Below are 22,560 nucleotides of genomic sequence, written 5' to 3' on the forward strand. Positions count from 1 at the left end.
GAAGAGCAGAAGGTTTCAGGTTCCCTCCCTGGCTTCTCCAAGATAGGGCTGAGAGAGATTCCTGCCTGCAATCTTGGAGAAGCTGCTGCCAGTCTGTGAAGACAATACTGAGCTAGATAGACCAATGGTCTGACTCAGTAGATGGCAGTTTCCTATGTTCCATCATCTTTTAAATCCCTCATCATCATCTCCCCTCCCATTACCTACACATCACTCCTTTCCCACCCACCCCTCACAATGCCTGTGCGCATGCATGGTACCCACGGATCACTTGCAGTGGTACTTCTAAGCACTATGTAGCTTCTGCTGTGGTGGCACAGTAGAAAATAAAGTAAAATAAAGTTGTGCCATTGAGTCGATGTCGACTCCTGGAGACCACAGAGCCCTGTGGTTGTCTTTGGTAGAATACAGGAGGGGTTTACCATTGCCTCCTCCCGCGCAGTCTGAGATGTTGCCTTTCAGCATCTTCCTATATCGCTGCTGCCCAATATAGGTGTTTCCCATAGTCTGGAAAACATAACAGCAGGGATTCGAACCAGCAACCTCTTGCTCCCTACTCAAGTTACTTCCCTGCTGCGCCATTAGGTGGCTAACACAGTAGAAAATACACAACGCATTTTGAGGGCCCCCAGCTTTAACTCTGGGATTTCCCCAAGGCACAAGTGTCTTGTTCTTCCACTTTAAAAACTTATATTTTTAATGGAATATTTACACAAATACACCTTTGCACAAACTAACAAACCCATTTCAGTTACTCAGATAGCAGTAACTTCACTGGGTTGATTTCTTGGGGTTCCCCAGCTTTAGCTCTGGGTTTTTCCACCAAGCACACTGCCTGATTTCCCCCTTTATTATTTTTAAAAACGTATTTTTGGAGTATTTGCACAAATACACCTTTGCACAAGCCCACAAGCCCATTTCAGTTGTTCAAGATTCCTCCTGCTTCTACAGCCACAACTCCATCAGGTATGCCCCTCACTTCTGCACCTGGGCACACCTCTGCAGTCTTCTTTCCTGATGTGCAATCTACTTCTCATCACCTCGCTAGCTTGTTAGATGGGAAAGATGGTTGCAAAATGGCTGCCAGATGAAGTTCAGAAACGGCAGGCATAGAATTGCTACTGTGTTGCCCTCCTAATGCTTTAAAGCAGTGATTCCCAACCTATGGGAGCTACAATAAGTTGTAGCTGGGGGTGATGGGAGTTGTAGTTCAGCAACAAGTGGAGGACCGCCAGTTGGGAATAGGATTGACATATCCTGTCTCTCCAAATCCGGGTGACTAATTTGCATATTATGTAAATAGGCTTGAAAATAATTTGCATATACAGATTATCAGCTGCACTTTCCAGTTGACTTGCATTTGCTCTGGAGATCTACCAACAATAATTGGGGAAGATATCTTTGTCTGACCATTCCCTTTGACATGTTAACAGCAGCAATAGAACAACAACAACAAAAAGCACAGCTTTTTCATTATGGCTGCAATTCTGCACACACTTATTTGAGAGAAGATCTGATTGAAACGGTGCTTACTTCTAAGTAGGCATGCATTGAATGTAAAGCCAAGAAAGTCCTAAAACATTACAATACACAGCCTGGTAGGCAGGCAGTGATTTACATCAAAAGCAAACTATCCTCTCCACTGCCTGATAGAGATCCCCTGATGATAACAAGCAAGGTAACATGCCTCAGGGGAATACATACTTGTGAAACTGGCTTTAGGACAACTCTCTACGGCCAACTCTCTGTGGCCAACTCACTGTGGGACACCTCAACATGGCCGACTCACTGCAGGGACAACTCAATGTGAATCTCCCACAAACACTTCAAAGCAGCTCCCTGCTCTCTCTTTGTTCTTTCACAAACCCGATAGTGCCCCTGGGTCGCTTCTCCAGAGCCCTTTTAGTCTTAATGCAGAAATTCAAATCAAGGAGGCTTAGAGCCAAGCTCAGCTGCATGAGTACCGGCATATCCTAACAGGAGTGCACTTCCCATCCCTATAGAGAGAGCAGGGAACTGTTTTGAAGTATGGGGCACTATTGGATTTGTTCACATTGAGTTGTCCCTGCAGTGAGTCGGCCATGTTGAAGTGTCTCAGAGTGAGTTGGCCACAGACAGTTGGCCGCAGACAGTTGGCCGCAGAGAGTGGTCCCATTCCCTCTCCCAGCTAGCCTCCTGTGCTCTTCCTCTCTTAATCCAAGACCAGTGGTTGAATTACAGGCGAATCCGGGTGGGCGAAGTAATCTGGGTGAGATGAGTAAAATCCGGGTGATACTGGAATTCCGGGGGGGGGATGGCACCCGTAGTTGGGAACCACTGTTGTAGAGAAAGCAGCAACACTACAGGTAATAGAACAGCATGTAGAGCAGCGCAGTCTCACAACAAATACAGCCCCTTTCCAAAGTCCCAAATTACACACGAAGCTAAATTACACTCATACCCCAAGACATAAGATCCTTATGTGGGCTGTGCATGTGGGAAAAGATACTGTAAAGTGAAACATAACTGTTTTGTAACCAAGCGCATGCCTGTAACCCTATATTTCAATAGTGAACCAAGACAATAGCAGAACTTGCAAATAAACTTTTGTTTTATTCATCTTAAGAAATCTGTGAGCAACCTGATCGAACTTCCCCCACATGCCCCTCACTGGAAAGAGAAGATATATAAAGATCCTGAAATCCTGCTGACTTTAGATGGTGGCAGCAAAAAAACGGAAGTAGCAGGAAATACAAAAACAAATACCTTCAGTAGTCATAGGAGGGCTGCACACAGATCTCTCCACACACACTCTTTTGCAGCCCCCCTCACCAGAGTCAGTTCCAGAGAAATAAGGGGAACGTGGAAGCACCTAAAATAACCCCACAGTGACCTTTTAAAAAAGAAGTTCTGGCACTTCTCGGCAAAGACTCCAAAAAGTATTTTAAAAGTAACTGCTGCACTTCCCTTTCTTCCTCCCTACAAGTCAAAAAATTAAAGAAAGGAAATGAACTTTCCCATCACTTCCTCCTCTTGCTGCGTACTCTCTCCTCCCCCGCTCTTAGCACATGTCGAGGTTGTTCTCATTACCAGAGCGGGGTGGGCTGGGGGTGGGGGAAGGCAAGATCCTCCCTCCCTCCCTCCCCCCAGATGATCAGAGCCCCCTCAGATGTCCACTGCTCACGCACCCACATGACCGGTGTAGCGGCAGACTCCTGAGGTGGGCTTGGGAAGAGGAAGTCCTCCCGTATCCCACAATGCACCACGTGAGCAGCAGAGAGGCAGCCCACGGCTATGTGGCACCGCTCCTCTCCCTGATCTTGCTTTCTCCAAGACTCTATGGCCGCCACTCCCAGCAGCTATTTGGAGTGCTGTGGTGCTTCAGACAACCACAAAGTCAAGCAAGATGGGCTCTGTTTTCCACCTACCTCACACTTTGTACCCAGGTAGCAGATCTGGGCCACCCAAGTCTGGAGCCGCTGGGTCGGGAGTCCTCCCAGTGGTCCAGATGACACAAGCTAGCTGGGTTAACTCCCTTCTACCCAGGTAGCTCATGTCACGAGAATGGGTTCATACCATAAAGAGAAACCTTACTGTATTAATTGATGATAGGGCAGTTCACACAATGATTACTAGGGTAGGAGACGCCTCCTACCCTAGTTCTGGAGCTGTGTGTGCTCCTGATTTGTGATAATCTGTGAGTGTAAAACAAGGTTGGAGGTAGGGATCTTGATCCTGTGCTAAGCCCCTGCTGGTTAGGACGAGTCTGCTCTACCCACATTCTGTCCCCAGTTTTGAAACAAGGTAGGTGGACACCCAGCTGGGCCTAAGCACACAATCAAGATCCCTGCCTCCAACTTATTTTCATACTCAGAGACAATCATAGATCAGGAATGTGCTTGGCTCTAGAACTAAGGTAGGAGGCATCTCCCACCCTAATCATTGTGTGAACTGCCCCGATGATTATTTGAGTCAATCTCTATCACAGTCAGTGATCAGCAAGGAAATACAATTAAGGCATTTATACAAACCATACATACATCATTGACTCTCATTGATTGTATCCCTGATGATTGCAGTACCACCTGTACCAATGCCTGTATCAGTAGCAATGACACCACTGCAAGTGGCATCCTACAACACAAACAGGAACATTTTCATTATAAATGACATTTTATTTATGTCTTGCATTAATAGCTACTCTGCCCCCCACCAAACCTGATGGAATGTGACGATAATCCTCAGAGACTCTTCTCTGAGTTGCTTTGCCCTAAGAGGTGATGTTGGGGTTGATTTGGGCTTTTGGGGGGATGGGGTCATAGCTCAGTAGTAGAGCTTTCCCCTGCGAACTGAGCAAAGAGGCACCTTTTAAAAGTGATGATTCTTTATTATTTAGCATGGAGAGAGCAACTGACCTCATCCAATCCCAGCACAGTATTCCTCCAGTGGCTGTTGCTGGTGTCTATCTTACATCTCTTTTTCAGATTGTGAGCCCTTTCAGAACAGGGAATTGTTGTGTTTTTGGTTAATCCATTCCTTGATCTAGGCCAGCTTTTGAATGGGGCTTTAGTTACTTGTAATTTAGTTACTCCAGTGGTTAAAGTTACTTTAGTTACTTGTAATTTAGTTACTCCAGTGGTGGAGTAGAGGCAGGGCTCACAAACAACCAGCAGCAAGAACACTGAAAGCAGACTGCACTTGCCTCTCTGTACACACTACACAGTATCATCTATTAATATTCCTCCTGATTCCACTTCACTGCTTTGTCCTTGCATACCACAACTCTTTCACCTGGATTCTACAGGATGCATCTAATTTTTGTATTATTTCTCTGTGTAATCTGCTTTGGGAACTTCTGTTGAAAAGCGGCATATAAATATTCGTAGTAATAGTAGTAGAGCATCTGCTTAGCATGCAAAAAGTCACAGATTCAGTCTCTGGCATTTCCAGGTAGGTCTGGGAAAGGCTCCTGCCTGAAACTTTGGAGGGTTGTTGCCAGTCAGTGGGCTGCACAAGCACAACTCTGGCCCTCCAGCTGTTGTTGGACTACAACTCCCATCATCCAAAGCCGCAGTGGCCAATAGGCAGGAACAATGAGTGTTGTAATTTGTATGTTATGTTATGTTATGTTATGTTATATATGTATGTATGTATGTATGTATGTAATGTGTATGTAGTACACCGCTCTGGGTTCCTTGGAGGAAGAGCGGGATATAACATGTAATAAATAGATAGATAGATAGATAGATAGATAGATAGATAGATAGATAGATAGATAGATAAATAATTTAAAATCTGCAGAGTGCTTTCCAGATTACACGCTACAACAGTTTCGCAACTGTTAAGTGTGCTTCTGTACTGCCTGGGTTTCAACAACACAGTCCCTGTGCTGTCAGCAAGGTGCCGTTCACACTTCCAATGCCTTCTTTCAGGTTTTATTGCTGCGTTACAGTCCTATAACATTGCATGTGCGTCACAAAAAAATAGCTGTATTTCCCCGTTGCAGGAGAGCTGCCCTGTTGTTTATGCATTGCAATGTGGTGTGGTATGGATGGTTCAAATCGCAATTCGAAGGTTTGTGAATTTCTAGAGCCCCTTTCCGTTTTTGTTTTTTTCCTCCTTCATTTTTCTGCTGGGGTTCTTGTGCAATCCCCTTTTAATTAGCTACTTTGGCCAGAGACTTTGACTATTGCAGCTGAGCGGATTTCTGAATCCAGCCTTTCACCCTTTTTCTTTCACTTTATTATTATGATCATAGACCAGCACAGTTTGAGAGAGCACATTCTTGGAAGAGTACCAACAATAACAACTCCTGGTGACACATATCGCATCCCCCTGCTTTATCCTCAAGCAATCCTGTGAGGCAGCTTAAACTGAGAGATGGAGGTCACTGACCCAAAATAAACCAGGGTGCATTGTAGCCAAGCAGGGCTGTGCTGGCCACACCCCAAGAAATGTCATAAACTCTTATCAGAGCACTCTGGACTTTCCTTGAAAATCTCCTGAGCTGTGACACTCCAAGTTTCCTTGTTTCACATCATATATTTTCTTTTGTTGTTCTTCACATTACTGGGAAGAGAGGAGGAAGAGGAGGAGGAAATGAAGGTCTGCTGTGTTCTGTGGCAACCACACATCTCCATCTCAATTCCCCCCCCCCCCACGACATGAGGAAATAATCCCAAATTTTCTTTGATTTTTCTTTATGAGACATTTCAGAGGCATGGCTCCCTGCTTTTTTCTAGGATGCAGGAAGGGAGGGAAGTGTCGTTTTAAAGCAGCAGCTACTTGGAAATAAAAACCTGCAATTGGCAGCAATTGTGCAACTCTGAAAGTGCAGGTCTTGCAAAATTGTGGTATGCTTGCTGGTTCCCGTAGAGGCGAGCAGGGGAAGGGAGTTTGCACTGTAAACCTTCTGCTCTCAATAGAGCTACAGTCATGTTCAAACATTGGCCTACATACCTGCGCACAAGACAAGGGTGACCATGGGGCTTTTTCTAGGGGGGGGGGCAAAGCCAGCATCCAATACCCCTCTCCTTGGGAGTATGCCCCATTGAACTCAGTGGGAACTGGCTCACTCCAGCGGGGGGGGGGCAACTGCTTCCCCTTGCCGTTCCCCCTCCCGATGCCCATGCACGTGCAGTCCTTCGCGCGCTTGCTGTGTGCGCGCATACCTCTTTCAGAGAAGAGGTTGTCTGTGACTCACACTTTGGACAGGAGCTCTGATACTGAGGGGCCACCCACCAGGAGAAGTTGAGAGGGCCATGTCCTAATTTTGTAGCCCAACTATCCCTGACTTCAGCTACGTGCAAGGAAGAACAGGCCAAGAACCTTCGTGTTGACAGAAGTCTCACATCTAATGCTGTGGCAAGCCTTAGTGATTAGGACACTAGCATGGCCTTCAAGCCCTCCTCCCCAGCGGCCACACGTGGCACCAGAGGGCTGGCCGAGGGACACAAGGGCCCTCCCAGACAAGCAGCTCACCCTCACCCATTCCCCCCATTGCTGAATAATAAACTGGAAATTAAAATAAGATTGCCATCCTAACCATCCTTCCTTAGGAACATGGGAAGCTGCCTTATACCAAAGTCAGAGCATTGACCCATCTAGCTCAGGATTGTCTACACTGACTGGCAGCAGCTCTGGAAGGTTTCTAGCAGAAGTCTTTCCTGCCCCAACTGGAGATGATAGGAATTGGAACTGGGACCTTCTTCATGGGAAGCAGATGCTCTACCACTGAGCTATGGTCTCATCCCCTAAGGGGAATATCTTACAGCGCACGGTGCTCACATCTCATCACACATCCAAATGCAAACCAGGGCAGACCCTGCTTAGCAAAGGGGGCAATTCATGAACACTGCCTGAAGACAATGCACGCTCCTCCCCTGCTTGACAGATCTTGAATGATTTGATCTACTTGACAGATCAAATTCAATAGAATTGCTTCTTGGAGGAAGAGATGGATATACATGTAAATAGCACATAAATGTTTAGGGTGAGAGCATTAATGTGAAATATATCATTATTTCATTCAGAAATCTAACATGTGGAATAAAGCTCGCTCCCCACACCTAGAAATGCCCCTTCTGTGCCACCCCAGAGCATTTTTTCCTGGTGTCACCAGTGCCAGTGACCCATCAACCACGCAAGACCTCTATGCCTCAGTTGGCAGATAAGACAATGAATCAGGAAGAGATTCCAATCCACGTCATCGAAGGACACAGCTCTAACCAAAGAATGGATACAAAGCTTCAGGAACCAGAGCAGTAGGTACAGGCTTAGTTAAACTCTGACTGTTTTTTGGAACAATGTCTAAGTTACCTAGTTGCTGTCCTTGGTCCTGCAAAACCTGCTACATCTGCCACTTTCTCCACTAGGGATTCTAGTAGGCAACAAGGATTGCCACTTTTGCACAGGACATGGGTTAATTCATTTCAAATGGCAGAAGAGCCCCCTTTGCAGACCTAGCAACAGAGCAGAATGTAGGAGCTGTAACAACTTGTGCAAGTGTTAGAACGCTAATTTTAGTTCATGTATGGTAACTCTTAAAGTATTTTTTAAACCGGGGATTTTCTTTTTCAGGGGTGTGATAATCTCTGAGCACTTGGGCAGGAACTGCACACATGTGGTCACATCTTAGAAAAAATCTGAGAGAAAGAGCTAAGTGAGTTACCTTCCCTGCAATTGAATATACGGCGGGCAACTGAATCTGGCAGGCCTGTAACCAAATGGGACCAACAGGTGCACAACAAGTATCCTGTTCCAGGCTGAGCCACAGTCTCCATCAAGGCAGAGATCCAGGCACATGCCAGACCTCAGATAGTTCTGAAGACAAGAGTCAAAAGCTCAGCCAGTGTTGAGCAGGGAAACAAGAGCTGGGCACTGCGACATGAAATAAATGTTACTCCAGCAACCTAACATAGGAACATAGGAAGCTGCCATATACTGAGTCAGACCATTGGTCTATCTAGCTCAGTATTGTCTTCACAGACTGGCAGTGGCTTCTCCAAGGTTGCAGGCAGGAATCTCTCTCAGCCCTATCTTGGAGAAGCCAGAGAGGGAACTTGAAACCTTCTGCTCTTCCCAGAGCGGCTTCATCCCCTGAGGGGAATATCTTGCAGAGCTCACACATCAAGTCTCCCATTCATCTGCAACCAGGGCGGACCCTGCTTAGCTATGGGGACAAATCATGCTTGCTACCACAAGACCAGCTCTCCTCTCCTAGTGCAACAGACTGCTGGTTTTGATAACAGCTGCCCAGGCAGACTGTCTTGGCCCCATCCCTTCCCTAGGAAAGACTTTGGCTGACACACTGGGCAATCGTATGTCAACTCAGCAATGTGTGTATGCAAGCTGCACAAATCATGTTACACAAGAGTAAACCCATTTGAAACAAGGGGTTCACTCTCATGTAACATTATTTATGCAAAACTTGCATGCAGCCATTACCAGACTGACATACCCATGCCCAGAATGCCAGCCTCTGTTTCTTACAGGGGCTTTGCCCCAATTTCTTAAGCACTGGCTCTGATGGTGCTGGGGTGGCCTCTACTAAGACTGCTAGGGCCTTAGGGAATTCTTCCAGTTCAGAAGATGAAATCTTTGGGTTGTGGGTTGTGAAGTCCGGTGTCCTTGGGCATCCTTGGGTTGTGGTGGAGATGCTGGCTCGGGTCCCTTGGTTCCCTGAGGTGGGGGGTTCCGAGTGGCATAGGGTCATCCAGGGTCTGGATCACAGCTTCTTCCCACTGTATTTCATCCCCTGATCTAGGGGTGTGCACTAGGTCTGTACTGAATTTGGATCAAGGTCCAGTCTGAATTCGGACCTGTCTGCGGTCTGCCTGTCTGCTGAAACTCAAACCGGTCCAGAAGTTTGAGGCAGCGCTGGGGGCAGCAGTGGCAAGCAGCCCCTTTAAAAATAAAGACAGAGCTCCTTACCAGCATGACTGCCACTCCAGGCAGTTTCCTGATGAGGTGGTGCTCCCCCCAGCAGCCCATGAACTGCAGCAGCGTGGCTCCATCACTCACTCACCTGGCCTCCGGGAAGCTGCCTGGAGCAGCGGGTCATGCTGGTAAGGACCTCCATATTTATTTTTAAAGGTGCCACTAACTGCCGGACCGGTTCGAGATTCGGCTGAACCAGACTGAACCAGTCTGCCAGACCACAGGCTGGTCCAAATTTGGACCGGACCTCAAACCATGGTCCATGTACACACCTACTCTGAACTTTCTGCTTCATCCCATAGTTGGGGAGGTCTGGATTTGGGGTCATGATGACCGGCTCATCTGGAACATGTATTTGCCCCACCTAAGCGGTTTTTAAAAACTCAGACTTTTCAGACTTCTTGTGACATTTCAATTTAAATGAGAGTTTCTTTTTAGAACAGGATTTTGATTTAAACAAAAAACAAAAAACACCAGCGGTAGCTGCTGTCCCATCTCCCCAAGTGGTAGTGTTCCAGTTCATACTGCCTACTCCAAATTCCCCTGGTGGATTTTTCAAGATCACCATCACCCTCGTCTTGCTTAAGTGATCTTGAAAAAGTCCCCCTTTCGTTACTATGACTGTTAGCACGGCAGGGAACATACAAGGGTGGGGAGAGGGGAAAGTACATTAAGGAAGTTAGTACATATTTAAGGAAGATGTTCATCACAAGTGGGTAAAAGTGAACTTCAAATAACTATTCTTATTCAAGTGGTCTGTTTCTGACACACGCAAATCAAAGGTACTTGGGTTTGGTAAGCCGATTATTTATTTTATTATTATTTATTATTTTTTACATTTTATATCCCACTCTTCCTCCAAGGAGCCCAGAGCGGTGTACTACATACTTAAGTTTCTCCTCACAACAACCCTGTGAAATATGTTAGGCTGAGAGAGAGAAGTGACTGGCCCAGAGTCACCCAGCAAGTATCATGGCTGAATGGGGATTTGAACTCAGGTCTCCCCGGTCCTAGTCCAGCACTCTAACCACTACACCACGCTGGCTCAAGGATTACCAAACCCTGTTGGTTATGAAATCATTGATTTTCTGGTTGTTTCTTTGAAGCTGCCCCAACCAAAGAAGCTCTGGGACTTGGGTCTTTCCACAAGTACTACACTTTTCTGCTTTTGGCTTCCCTAGATCTACGAAGCCCTGTGTAGGGTGGAAGGGAAACATTTCCCCCCTGTGGGAGGCTGTTGGACTTAAACCAGGGAGACCTTTGTTTACATCCCGGCTTAGCTCATGAAGCACTCTAATGGCCATGGCTAAGCAAACTCTCAATCAGCCTAACTGAGAGTTTTGAGATTTGTGCACTATCAGATATGATTCCTGTTAAGCGGAGGATGTGGATGAAGCAACGCAGTCTGTGGACAGCAGAAAGAGTAGGATCTCCAACCAGACCAGTGAGGGAGCCTGATTTGGAAACATTTATAGGCATCAGAAAGCACCAACCATCACATGACCTGCTGTGGCCTATCGGTTTGATAGATATTGGTTAGAGTCCTTGCTGGTTCCACTTTTTAAGTAGAACTGGATGGCTCACATGCCAAATTACCATGTGACATCTCCCAGGCCACAAGTGCAAGACCCACTGTGGTCTAGGGATGTGCATGAACCAAGGATCATGCACTGGTTCGGCACTAAACTTGTTTGGACGAGGTCAGAACTGGTTAGACACTGCAGGGCAGCAAAGGCCAACATCCTAACATTGTGCTTGTGCAAGGCTGTGGCACTAGTCAGGTGTGCTATGTCTGGAACTTAAATTCCGGACTAGTGTTGCACTAACACAAATATGCTTGCACTGAGGAACAAGGTGTGCACCCTGTGGCACACCTCCTATGTTTCGTGGGGAACTTTTGTGCAAGCATGCCATGCTGAAAATCGTCATCTACATAATCTTCTTGCAGTAGTGCAACTTCATCCATTGTGCAAGTGCAGCATTAGTCAGGATGTTGCCCAAACTTTCCTGCATTTGTGTGGACAGTGTACACAGGCGTATCATAGGAACATCAGAAACTGCCTTATACCGAGTCAGACCATTGGACCATCTAGCTCAGTATTGTCTACACAGACTGGCAGCAGCTCCTCCAAAGTTACAGGTGCGAGTCTCTCTCAGCCCTATCTTGGGAGCTGCCAGGGAGGGAACTTGGAACCTTCTGCGTGGAAGCATGCAGGTGCTCTTCCCAGAGCAGCCCCATCCCCTAAGGGGAATTTCTTACAGTGCTCACACATACATTCTCCCATTCAAATGCAAAGTACGGTGGACCCTGCTAAGCAAAGGGGACAATTCATGTTTGCATGTGTTTGAAGATGCATATACATGTGTGTATGTTATCCACACTGCTGCAAAGAACATCAGTATAGCTTCAATCACGGTCCTGTTTGCAGCCAAAAGTTGAAGCCGCACATTCTGTGCCATCTATTCAGTGTTCCGATCTGGGTTGAACTGGCTGAGTGGACACAGCACCCTCTGGTGGATCTCTGTGTTCCCTTACAGTAAAGATTTTGAATGGGGAAATTATAAGTCATACTTTGTGAAGGTCTGCCACCTTTGGAAAAATAAACCCTATCAGGATTTACTCAGCAGCTAGGCTCATCTTGGGCAAGGGCAGGACTGAGTGGTTGTATTCAAAACCAGACCTAGCATGCATGTTCTCCATCCTGAGATCTCTGGTACCAAGTTAAAACCAGGCTTGAAGCTAGGCATGAAACAGGCAGATAATGTTTCATTTTTGGCAGGCCAAAAGGCCAGACTTCTAGTATTTACCAGGTCTGGCCAAAACAGTTGCTTCTTACTGACTGCCAATCTCAGAGGCTGAGGTTGCCTATCCCTGTTTCTTTCTTTCTACACCTCTGGAGGGCTCTGAGGCCTGAGGAGAAACAATCCCAGGATACTTGGTGCTCACAACCTCAGGCCATAATTCATTATTCAAGCCCCAATGTCTGACACCGTCCTCATAAGGACTGAAGTGAGCACAGAGGCGCCTTTTTAAAGTGGCGATTCTCTTTATTTAGCAGCGGGAGAGCAACTGGCCATATCCATCAGCACAACATCCCTCCAGTGGCTGTTGCTGGTATCTGTCTTATGTTTCTTTTTTAGATTGTGAGCTCTTATTTACCTATCTATGAATTTATTTATATCTATGTAAACCACTTTGCAAACTTTTCATTGAAAAGTGAAACAGGATGAAGTGCCAAGCTACCACCATGCTAGGAAGCGGGAAGGATGGGTTTTCTCTCTATAGCACCCCTCTTCTTTCAGCAGGAGAAAGCCTGAAGATGCTGAAGTGTGTTATGTATCATCAGATTCCACACTGATACAGTGTGATTGTTGGAGCACAGACCAAGCAGGGCTCTCTCTGTGATTCTACAATTCTATTATTATTATTTTACATCAGTCCACAAACAAGCCCGCAACAAACGGGCAACGTTCCAACTTCCCGTGAACTATTTTCTTCTCAAAAATGTTTATGTATGTGAACTGTCCAACATTCCCCCAGCATTGGTCATTACCGCAGAGAGCTAGGTCAGACCACCCTTCTTCACACTTTGTTTTGGCTGTGTACCGTTTAAACAATCCAGCAAGGGAATTCCAGGTTGAAGGTCAGCCTTGTCTATGGTTTCTCCTCTCCTAGACTGGCTCCAAAACAGAATGAAGGGCAATTAGGGTGGGTTTACACAGGCCCGTTGGGTTGCTGTCCGTGAGAGTGTGTCAGTGCTTGGTAGACGATGGAGCGGAGGAATCTGGGATACGAGTCCTTTTCCATCAGGCCATAGATTCGCCTTTGGGCTTGTTCGAAGCAAGAGCGGGTGGGGAGCAGAATGTTCCGGTTGGTGACATCTCTGGTCTGGGAATCCAGGTTCACCTGCAAGATGAGATGCAGGCAATCACATACATTGGCAAAAGCAGGGCTGGCATGAAGCAGGGTGAAGCAGGACACTTCAAGTGGAAGATTGTGGGCCAGATCTCAGGGGGAGCACAGCAGCCTACCTAACATCCCTCCCTCATGGATGGCCTGCGAAGGAAACAAGGCAGAAGGGCATCAACCGGGGACGGTTACCCGGGGACAGGCCGTGGCTACTCACGCACAGGCCTTCTCTGCTGCTGCTCCAGAGCTTTGGAACATGCTCCCTGCTGAAATAAGAGCCTTCCCATCTCTGACAACTTTTAAAAAGTCTTAAAGACACATCTATTCACCCAGGCTTTTAATTAGATATATTTTTAAAATTTTTAACATTTTAAAATGTTTTAAAATTTAAATTGTTGTAATATTTTAACTTTTACTATGTCATTTATTTTGTTTTAACTACCATTTTAAGTGTTTTGTTGTCATTTATTGTAACTAATGTTTTAACTTTTTGTTTGTTTACTTCTTGTAAACTGCCCAGAGACATGAGTTTTGCGTGGTATAGAAGTGTGTTAAATAAATAAATAAATAAATAAATAAAATCAACTACTCTTTCTCTTCCCTTTCCAAGGGAAAAGGAAGGAAGTGGTTGGAGGTTTGAAAGAAGCAAGAAATTGGGGATGTAGTTTTAATTAAAGAGAGTGGGGAACAGAGGGGTGGGGCTACATTTGATGCTCTGTTTCAGGCAGCAAAAAGTCATGGGTCAGCATGGGAAGGAAATTGATTGCTATGTTCACATGTACAGCATATTTGTAGTTTTTGGGCTTTAAAAAGTCCCCAAGGCAGCTTACATAAAAATGAATGACAAAAAGCGTTTTAGACAACATACCTGTAGTGACCAGCCTCCCCACCCTCTAAAGAGTTAACAGGAAGTGAATCCTTGACTTGACAGACAGGCTGGTGAACTCCAGGGCTCAACCAATCAGTCGACCAGGTGACTGGGACATGAGAGTTGCAGGGGAAATTCTGAGAAGATGGGAAGTCTTGGAGAGAGTGCAGACTAGCATGAGGTAAGATGCCTCATGGCAGAGGTACAGGATAATCTCTCAGGGTGAGAGATCTGCAGGAGGCATCAGGAGTTTGGTGAGTTCAAGAAACAAGAAGCCAGGGCTTTGGCTGCAGGAATGTAGTCTAGGGAAAAGTTTGTTTAGTCAGACTTTGCGTTAGGGATTTTATTTTGCTTTTTGTGTGGAGCTTTGAATGTCCAAATATCTGATCTTTGCAATTGAGTAACTAAGATTTTAATGTGAGTCACCCCAGAATCATCTGGGCACTTTTGAAGCATTCTTGTAACCAACTAAGTATTTTTAAGTGTTTCTAGAAAGCTAAAAGCCTCACACAGAACCAGTCTGTAGTAACTGAATAAAAGTTTTTTCTCTGTTCTTTTTACAAGAGGATTGGTTATTAACTCGGGGGGGGAGGGCTATAAGGGGGGATTTCTTTGGTGCAGAACATGTCTCAAGGAGACCTTGGCCAATTAATAATTATCTCCACGTGCAGGCAAAATACATGAGAGGGAAAGATTTTATTCTTCCCTGTTAGCAAGGGGGTGCAGATTTTTCTTATATTTGCCCAATAGCCAGTTACAGAGGGACCCTGGACTAAAGCACTCCAGTCCAAGGGTTGGAACCTTGCAAGTTTTTGAGTGCTTGGTGGCAGCAGAATTATACTACCAGAACCTTTTCTTTTTCTTTCTGAGTTTTTGGGAAATTAAAGATTAAATACCAGTCTGCCTCTCAGAGCCCTCTCAGAGAATGACTCATCTAATAAGAGTCTGCCTCATGAGCTAGCTGGATGAAAAGAGCTGACTAGAGAGGCCATTCAGTTAAGCATTATCCTGGCCTGAGTCAGGAAAGGAAATTTCCACACACCAATTCATTACAATACCAAAAAGTTAAAAGAAGTCAGCAGCAACAAAAATAAACAATCAAAATAATGGCAGCCCACATTGGTGAGAAAGCATAGTTCAACCAGGAGAAAATGTAGTCCGATCAGTATTGAAAGCCTGTCAAAACAAGGTAGTGGCTGATATATGAGCAAGGATGTACTGCAGCAAGAGAGCAGCCTAACAAAACTTCCAAACCAATTGCACCAGAGCAGCAGGAAAATGGCAGTTTTTAATGCCTTCCTCTTGTCCAGGAAGCTCTCTGTGTGACCTGAAAATATGTCCCTGAGGATTGCACATCCCTTGGGTACATATTTTTGGGCAACACAGAAGGCTTCTTGGGGAAAGGGAGGGTGTGGGAAACTCCTGCTGCACTAGTGCGGTTAGTTGGGAGATTCTGTTAGGCTGCTCTCTTGCTGTACCAGTGCATCCTTGCTCAGAATGTAAGCCAGTCTTTGCTATATTTCCATAACTGACATGGAAGAGACAAAATGTACTTTCTGAGGGAGAGAGTTGTAGAACCTGGGTGCCAACATTGGGCAGGCCCTGTCCCACATATCCACCAGTTAAGCCTTGGACAGCAGTGGGATGTGAACTCCAAGGATTTTGACACCAGAAGCTTGATATAGTGGAAGGTGAGGGGAAAGACTGAAGTGAAGGCATTAAACGCTGCACATGGCAATACAGAGAAACTTTGATTTTCCGAACAATGTTGGGGAACCAGAAGTTTGACCATTTTGCTTCCTCATTCTGCTCTTGACCGCTGTCGAGGGCATATGCTATGCAACCTCATGCAGAAAAATAACTTTCCATGTCCCAAAGATTGTTTTGTGTGCTAATATAAAAAACTTTTTTGTGTGTGTACATCGCCTTCCATGTCCCCAAAGCTGCGTGTTTTGTGCTGTGAAAACTTATTTTACAGCTCTTGTCACCAAGTGCTTTTTGCCTTGATTTTCCGGACAATCACCTAACCTGGACTGGCATTTCCCCCAATTAGGTGAAAACTGAGATTTCTCTGTGTGCTGTACAAAATGTAGAAATAAAAACTAGAACAATGGAGAATTCAGAATGCATGGTCCCACTTCAGAAACAAGATTAGTTAAATTACAATTCCAGGGAGAAATTTAGATGCAGAAAATTTCAGAAGCCTCCCTAGCGGTTTCCTACCTCTTTAGGGGCCTGGATGGTGATGTATTGGTCATAGATTTTTCTGGCACTATCCTGGAGTTGGTCACAGCCCCGGAGCTTCCGGTAGTCTTCACACGCCATCCAAAAGTCTAGGTTCTCTTCACTGAACTCTGACTCCAGGAAAGAGCGAAAGGCACTCCGACCATCTAACAATGAGATGAACAGAACAAAAATCAGATCGATGGCAAATGCTTGCTGCAAAACAGATTTTGAGTAGTGGCAGTGCTAGTGAATGCACTGCTTTTTATGGCCAGGGCTTTGTGGGTCCTGTATACCCAAAATCATTGGGAATAATAATTTAGGAACATAGGAAACTGCCATATACTGAGTCAGACCATTGGTCTATCTAGCTCAGTATTGTCTTCACAGACTGGCAGCGGCTTCTCCAAGGTTGCAGGCAGGAATCTCTCTCAGTCCTATCTTGGAGAAGCCAGGGAGGGAACTTGAAACCTTCTGCTCTTCCCAGAGCGGCTTCACCCCCTGAGGGGAATATCTTGCAGTGCTCACACATCAAGTCTCCCATTCAGATCCAACCAGGGCAGACCCTGCTTAGCTATGGGGACAAGTCATGCTTGCTACCACAAGACCAGTTCTCCTCTTAATTTGTTTTAATAACTGTTTTATGTTCTTGTTTTTATTGTGTTTCATGGATTTTAATCTGTGACTTTTAATACTGAGTTAAATTTTGTACACCGCCTAGAGATGTACAGATCAGGTAGTATAATCTTGTCTCTGGGCCCACTCCAACCTTGCTACGCCCCTGATAAATATGCTATATTGATTTGTATTAAATTATTGATTTGTGTTGAATTAAATTGAATAAATGTAAGAATGTTCCAATTTTAAAAAAATCAACTAAAATTGTGGCTGCTAGCATAGCTGCTCTGTGGCACTCTGACTGCTGCCACCTGGCCAAGCCCCCTCTGATGTTTGGAGGGTCTACAAATGCACGGTGCTGAGGGCCACCTGGAACCTGGAGCCGGCCCTGACGGAAAGGATGTCGCCTGCCACTGAGCTATGGCCCTCCTCCACTCAAGAGAGAAAAGAGCTGTTTTGAAGGTTGCTGGACTTACATGGATGAAGCAATAACTTTTCCAGAGATTCAGCCCATTCTTGGGCTTCTTCAGGAGTTGGCCTGAAAAAGAGGGAGTACAGAGAACTGAATGACCTGAAAGGAGAGACAGATTATGTCCTTGGGCCCAGGGGCCTTTGCCCACAGAGTGGTACCTTTATTTATTTATAATATTTCTGTACTGCCTGATGTGTACATCACCTTTCATGGAGGACAGGTCTACCAATAGTTTACTAGTCATGGTGGCTGTAGGCTACCTCCAGGCTCAGAGGCAGGAAGCCTCTAAATACCAGTTACAGGGGAGCAACGCTAGGAGAGGGGACATGCCTTCATTTCCTGTTTGTTGGCTCCCCAGGGGCATCTGCTGGGCTACTGTGGGAAACAGGATGCACTGAAGAGGCCTTGAACCTGCCCCAGCAGGGCTCTTCTTCTGTTCTTCTACTAAGGAGTCTGTTTCATTTAATGGCATATCTAGGGTTTCTGATTGCAGGTCCCTGCCCGAAGGAGTTAGCAAGCCATTCCAATTTGCTACACAATAAGCAAGACACATGTCTCAATCACAAGGCTGCAACAACATCTACGCATTGTAGTCAGAGCTGTGTTCTTAGTCTGCATTGCAAGACATTGTCATACCTGCCAACATTTCAGAATGAGAAATAGGGACAAGTAAAAAAAACAACAGCTCCCCCCCTCGCCCTGGATAGGCATCTTTTACACACATGCACCCCACCAGGCAGGCATTCTGTGCATGGCTAGTAGATGCCAATAAGCCAAAGCAATCATCTGATCTCAGAAGCTAAGGAGAGTCAGACCTGAGACCATCTGAAAATACCAGGTGCTGCTGGCTTGTAGATTCCTGCACTGGCCAGCGGGCTGGACTTGATCTCTGTGTGCCCTTCCAACCCATGAAATTCTATGATTCTAGCTCTAAAGGAGTAATCTTCATATAGGTCCAATAAAACATCTAAAGAATGGGACTGAAGCAGTGTTTGTAACTATAAGAATAGTCATCTTATAAGCCCAAACAAAAAACACATCCAAATAATGAGTGACAGCTTATTGAGGCTTAAGCAGAGCTTGTCACTGACCAGTCCAATTTAAGAAAGATCTGCTTTTGCTTGCAGGTTCATCCAAAAGCAAGTAGCAGGGTCATCACCACATGCCAGCCACCCTTTCTCCACAGTCACCAGCCTTCTCTGGAACACAAACAGGAATCCCACTGGGACAGAGTGTTCTGCCTCAGCCAGCCCCTCCCACCTGCAGAACAGCTGAAGGATCCACACACCTTCTTGATCATTCACCACAAACCCAAAGGTCTGGGACAAAGTGTATTTGGAAAAAGAAAAGACTACGCAAACCACAAAGAATCCACATACCTTCTTGATCATTTACAAACCAACTGGGACACAACACATGTCCCTTGCTCCACAGTTCAAACACACATCTGGATCACAAACCAGCTTGGACATACAGTGCATTTGTAAGTGGTGGTGGGGAATTAAAGCCACAGCATATGCTCCTTGCTTCACAGTTCTCACACAGACTTTCTGGTTCTGTTGCCAGCACTGCCATTCTGCGGGCTCCCAGAAACCTCTCTGTTTATGCCTGGGACTACAGGCTTGTAGTCCCTACTCTTAATATGCTCAGGAACCTCAGAGGAACATGGGCTCCCTGTTTGTTGACATATGGGAGCCGGTCACTTAGCAGGCAGTGGGACGACCACCCCCAGATTCACCAGCTACCAAGCAAATTGAAAGGGGATTAGCCTCACGCCTTTCCCTATGTTGGGAATGTCTAAGCAGACCCAGAGTTACCTTTTGAGTTAACTCCACTTCAAGGTCTCTCTCTCTCCACAGATTGACCTGTTACCCACTCTGTGGTTGCCTAGGACAAGCTAATGCTAATCACCTCAGCAGGAAAGCAGATAAGGCACTGTGAACACTACTCCCTTCCCCATCACAAAAGAGCTAAGTGGGTGATAGGAACTCAGGAGATGCGCTCATTAAAATTACTGATTGGTTTACCGGGTCCTTCTGACCTAACAATGTTCCCTCTAACAGGGATTCCCAGATGTTGTTGACTACTACTCCCATAATCCCCAAGCAAAGGCTATTTCAGCTGGGGATGCTGGGAGTTGTAGTCAACAACATCTGGGAATCCCTGTTAGAGGGAACACTGCTGAGAGATACAGTCCTTGCACATCTGTTCAGTACATTTACATACAAGTTATTCTTGACCATTCATGCCATTGTGTTTTACTCAAGCACAGCAAAGACAATGAGGCGGGTGGCCTCTCATTGGCTACACAGAACAGAATGAGGTGGCTCATACGGTCAGCCGAAACCGGGCTAGGCTCCCCAGCCCGATTTCGGCTGATCATCAGAATAGCCTCAAAGTATCCACCAGAATTTCCTACCTCAAGAAGAAGGAGAGGCCAGTATTTTGCCTCAGGGCACATTTTGGACTGTAATTGGCCCTGGTTTCATGAACCAGTGTGCTTCATTTGGTCTCTGTACCTTGGAGTCACCCACTGTTTGAGTGATTGACCTGACACCAGGCATAACACCAGGCCATGTCTTGCTTTTCATGCCATTCCTGCTCTTGGCCTCCAGATTGACCTTCCCTGCTGGCCTGATCTGTCCAGCACGCCTCGATGCTACAAGAAGTTGGCTACATGAGAACAGAACCTTTTGGGATTTATCCCTGCTGTCTAACCCCAGAACTGCATTTGGTTCTCCGCTGCTGCCCAGTTCCATTCCTGAGGAAAGAGGTCCTTCGGTTGTGCAAGAGCCACAAGGATCCACTTGCCACTAAATGGAAGGATGAAGTTGTATGATAACCACTGCATCCCCTCTGGGCTTCTTCTATCCCTGCTTTTTCTTAAATCCCAAACCCTGATTCTCTGAACCTTCTTCCTCTAACCAGCCTGGAATTCATCTAATTCAAACACCAAGCTCTCTGGTAAGTCTCTGTAACATATTTTAGTAGTAATATTGCTCGAATCAACTCTCTTATTCCACTGTACGCCTAAATCCCTGAATAAAAACTTACTTTGTTTGAATCTTAACCCACTCTCTGTCAGTTCATTTCCCTGGGACCAGAACTTTGTAGAAATTTATTATGATGTGGAACTGCCCCACTCTAGCTCACTAATTCCCCCCCACAAGTTCAGAAACATTTAGGTGTGTTTGCCAATCACCCTGGGGCAGTTCCATGAACAGTTCACAAACCAAACTGAGCATAGTGCATTTATAAACAAAAATATTGCTGTTTATTGGAATGGTAATAGTTAGTTTCACTTTCACTAGGTGTGCTCTATGGATAGAAGTGACTCTTTCTGGCAGCTTTACTGCAGTAGGGGGAAAATTATTAAAAATCAACAGATTGGCCAATCTTCAAATCAAATACACAGAGCCTTCCCACCTACCCCATTTCTATGTCCAGTATCAAAGGCCTATGTCAAGCCATCCCAGATACATACAAAGGGGGGAATATTACCCACATAACCCCATAGTCCCACACATGAACCTTCACGGCTTCATGTCCTCTGAGTGAGGATAGGCAGGAACATAGCACACAGGAGGCAATAGCAACAGCAGCATGGCATGAGAGGAGACTCTTTTAGGCTCTCACAGCAGGAGCATGTCAATGCCAGGAGAAAAGGCATTGCAGCACAGAGCTCAGGCTACACGGAGGAGCGGCACTGTCAGGCTCTGCTAAGCGCTGCTTCTGCAGCCCCCCAGGAGAGCTGATAGCAGGGTGCTCCAGCTGCTGTTGCTTCCCTGCCTGCCTGCCCCACACGGGAACACTTTTGATTGGCAGCCAGGGAGGAAGGCAGCATACACTGTGCACACACCAGCCACCCCTGCTGAACAACTGATGGTCGAGTTGGGGGAGGAAGCCTCCCTGTGCAGCATGGAGCCCTCCAATTGCCTGGAAGATGGGCTGGAGGTGGGGGGGGAGGGGAGATTGGGAGGGAGGGCTTTGGAAAATTGTGATTCTGAGATGGGTGTTTTTGAGCTGGGAAACATAGTGGGAATTTGTGGCTGTCCCGGGTAAATCGGCACAGTCAGCAGGTATGCATTGTTATGCCCTCGTCACTTCCATGGGCAGTGAAAAGATGCAAGGGAAGTGCTACCAGCTTTCATTTCCTTTGGATGAGACAGCCCTACAGCAGTAGTATTATTATATTTATTCACCAACAAAAGATGGTGGAATTTTTTGAAGGCAAACAGCAGACACTGTTACAAGGCAGGAGATCTACTATTCCACATTAGACCCCCACAAAGAGATCGTATACCCTTAGGTAAGCGCAGGGCTATTTTGTGGCCGTAGGTGCTGGTATGCAGTACCGATACCTACTGGCACCTGGGCCTGCCTTTGTTCCCTGAAGAAATGAAGGCGTAGCCCTTCATGCAGCTGCGATCCCCGGAGGGGAGTGAGTTGTCAGGCCTTGTGCCAGGAGCTCCTGGAGCTTGACCATGCCCCATTGTGTTCCACATACAGGGGCGGGGCCAGGCTCTGGAAGCACCTGGCACGGTGCCTGGGCACTCACTCGCCACCCGGGATCACAGCGGTGGGGATGGCTTTGACTTCATCCTCTGCAGGAACAAGGGCAAAGCCCTCTCTGCTGCCGTGATCCCCAGCGGGGAGGGAGTTTCTGAGCACTGCTGCATGCAAGAGGTGTGACCACACAGGGGGCATGGCCATACCAGCTCCTAGAGCATTACAGCTATGCACTGGCTCTTTTGGATTAGGGCCCAAGGCCTAAAGGAGCTCCTAGTCAGTGATTCTGTGAACCACTGACTGGGGAAGCTCTGCAGGGGCCAACTGGCCCCGTCCCTGGAACTGGACATGTCCCCTGTGTCTGACTCAGATGCAGGAGGCATGGCCACTGCCCGGGAGAGTGTTCGTTTGGATTCTCTCCCATCTTCCCCAGTCAGCGTTTCATTGAAACCCTGCCTGGCTGGGCTTTTCCCCACAGTCCAGCCAGCATTTCAGTGAAACACCAGCTGAGGAGGAGAGGGATGTACATTAAGAATGTTTTGT

General features: G+C 46.4%; 1 protein-coding gene across 4 annotated transcripts in view; it reads right to left on the reverse strand.

The window, feature by feature from the left end:
• Positions 1-10,203: 10,203 nt before the first annotated feature.
• The window catches only part of LOC128348102 (regulator of G-protein signaling 2-like), a 41,076-nt gene continuing 28,719 nt past the window's right edge, over positions 10,204-22,560 (reverse strand). For all 4 annotated transcript variants that reach the window (XM_053303658.1, XM_053303657.1, XM_053303659.1 and 1 more), the window contains exons 5-7: positions 17,513-17,574; positions 16,419-16,585; positions 10,204-13,324 (exon numbers count right to left, since the gene is read on the reverse strand). In XM_053303658.1, the coding sequence (XP_053159633.1) occupies positions 13,133-13,324; positions 16,419-16,585; positions 17,513-17,574 (421 nt within the window). In that variant the 3' untranslated portion in view covers positions 10,204-13,132. The remainder of the gene's footprint in view (positions 13,325-16,418; positions 16,586-17,512; positions 17,575-22,560) is intronic.

Source organism: Hemicordylus capensis, chromosome 2, assembly GCF_027244095.1.
Source record: "Hemicordylus capensis ecotype Gifberg chromosome 2, rHemCap1.1.pri, whole genome shotgun sequence".
In the NCBI taxonomy this organism is placed as follows: domain Eukaryota; kingdom Metazoa; phylum Chordata; class Lepidosauria; order Squamata; family Cordylidae; genus Hemicordylus; species Hemicordylus capensis.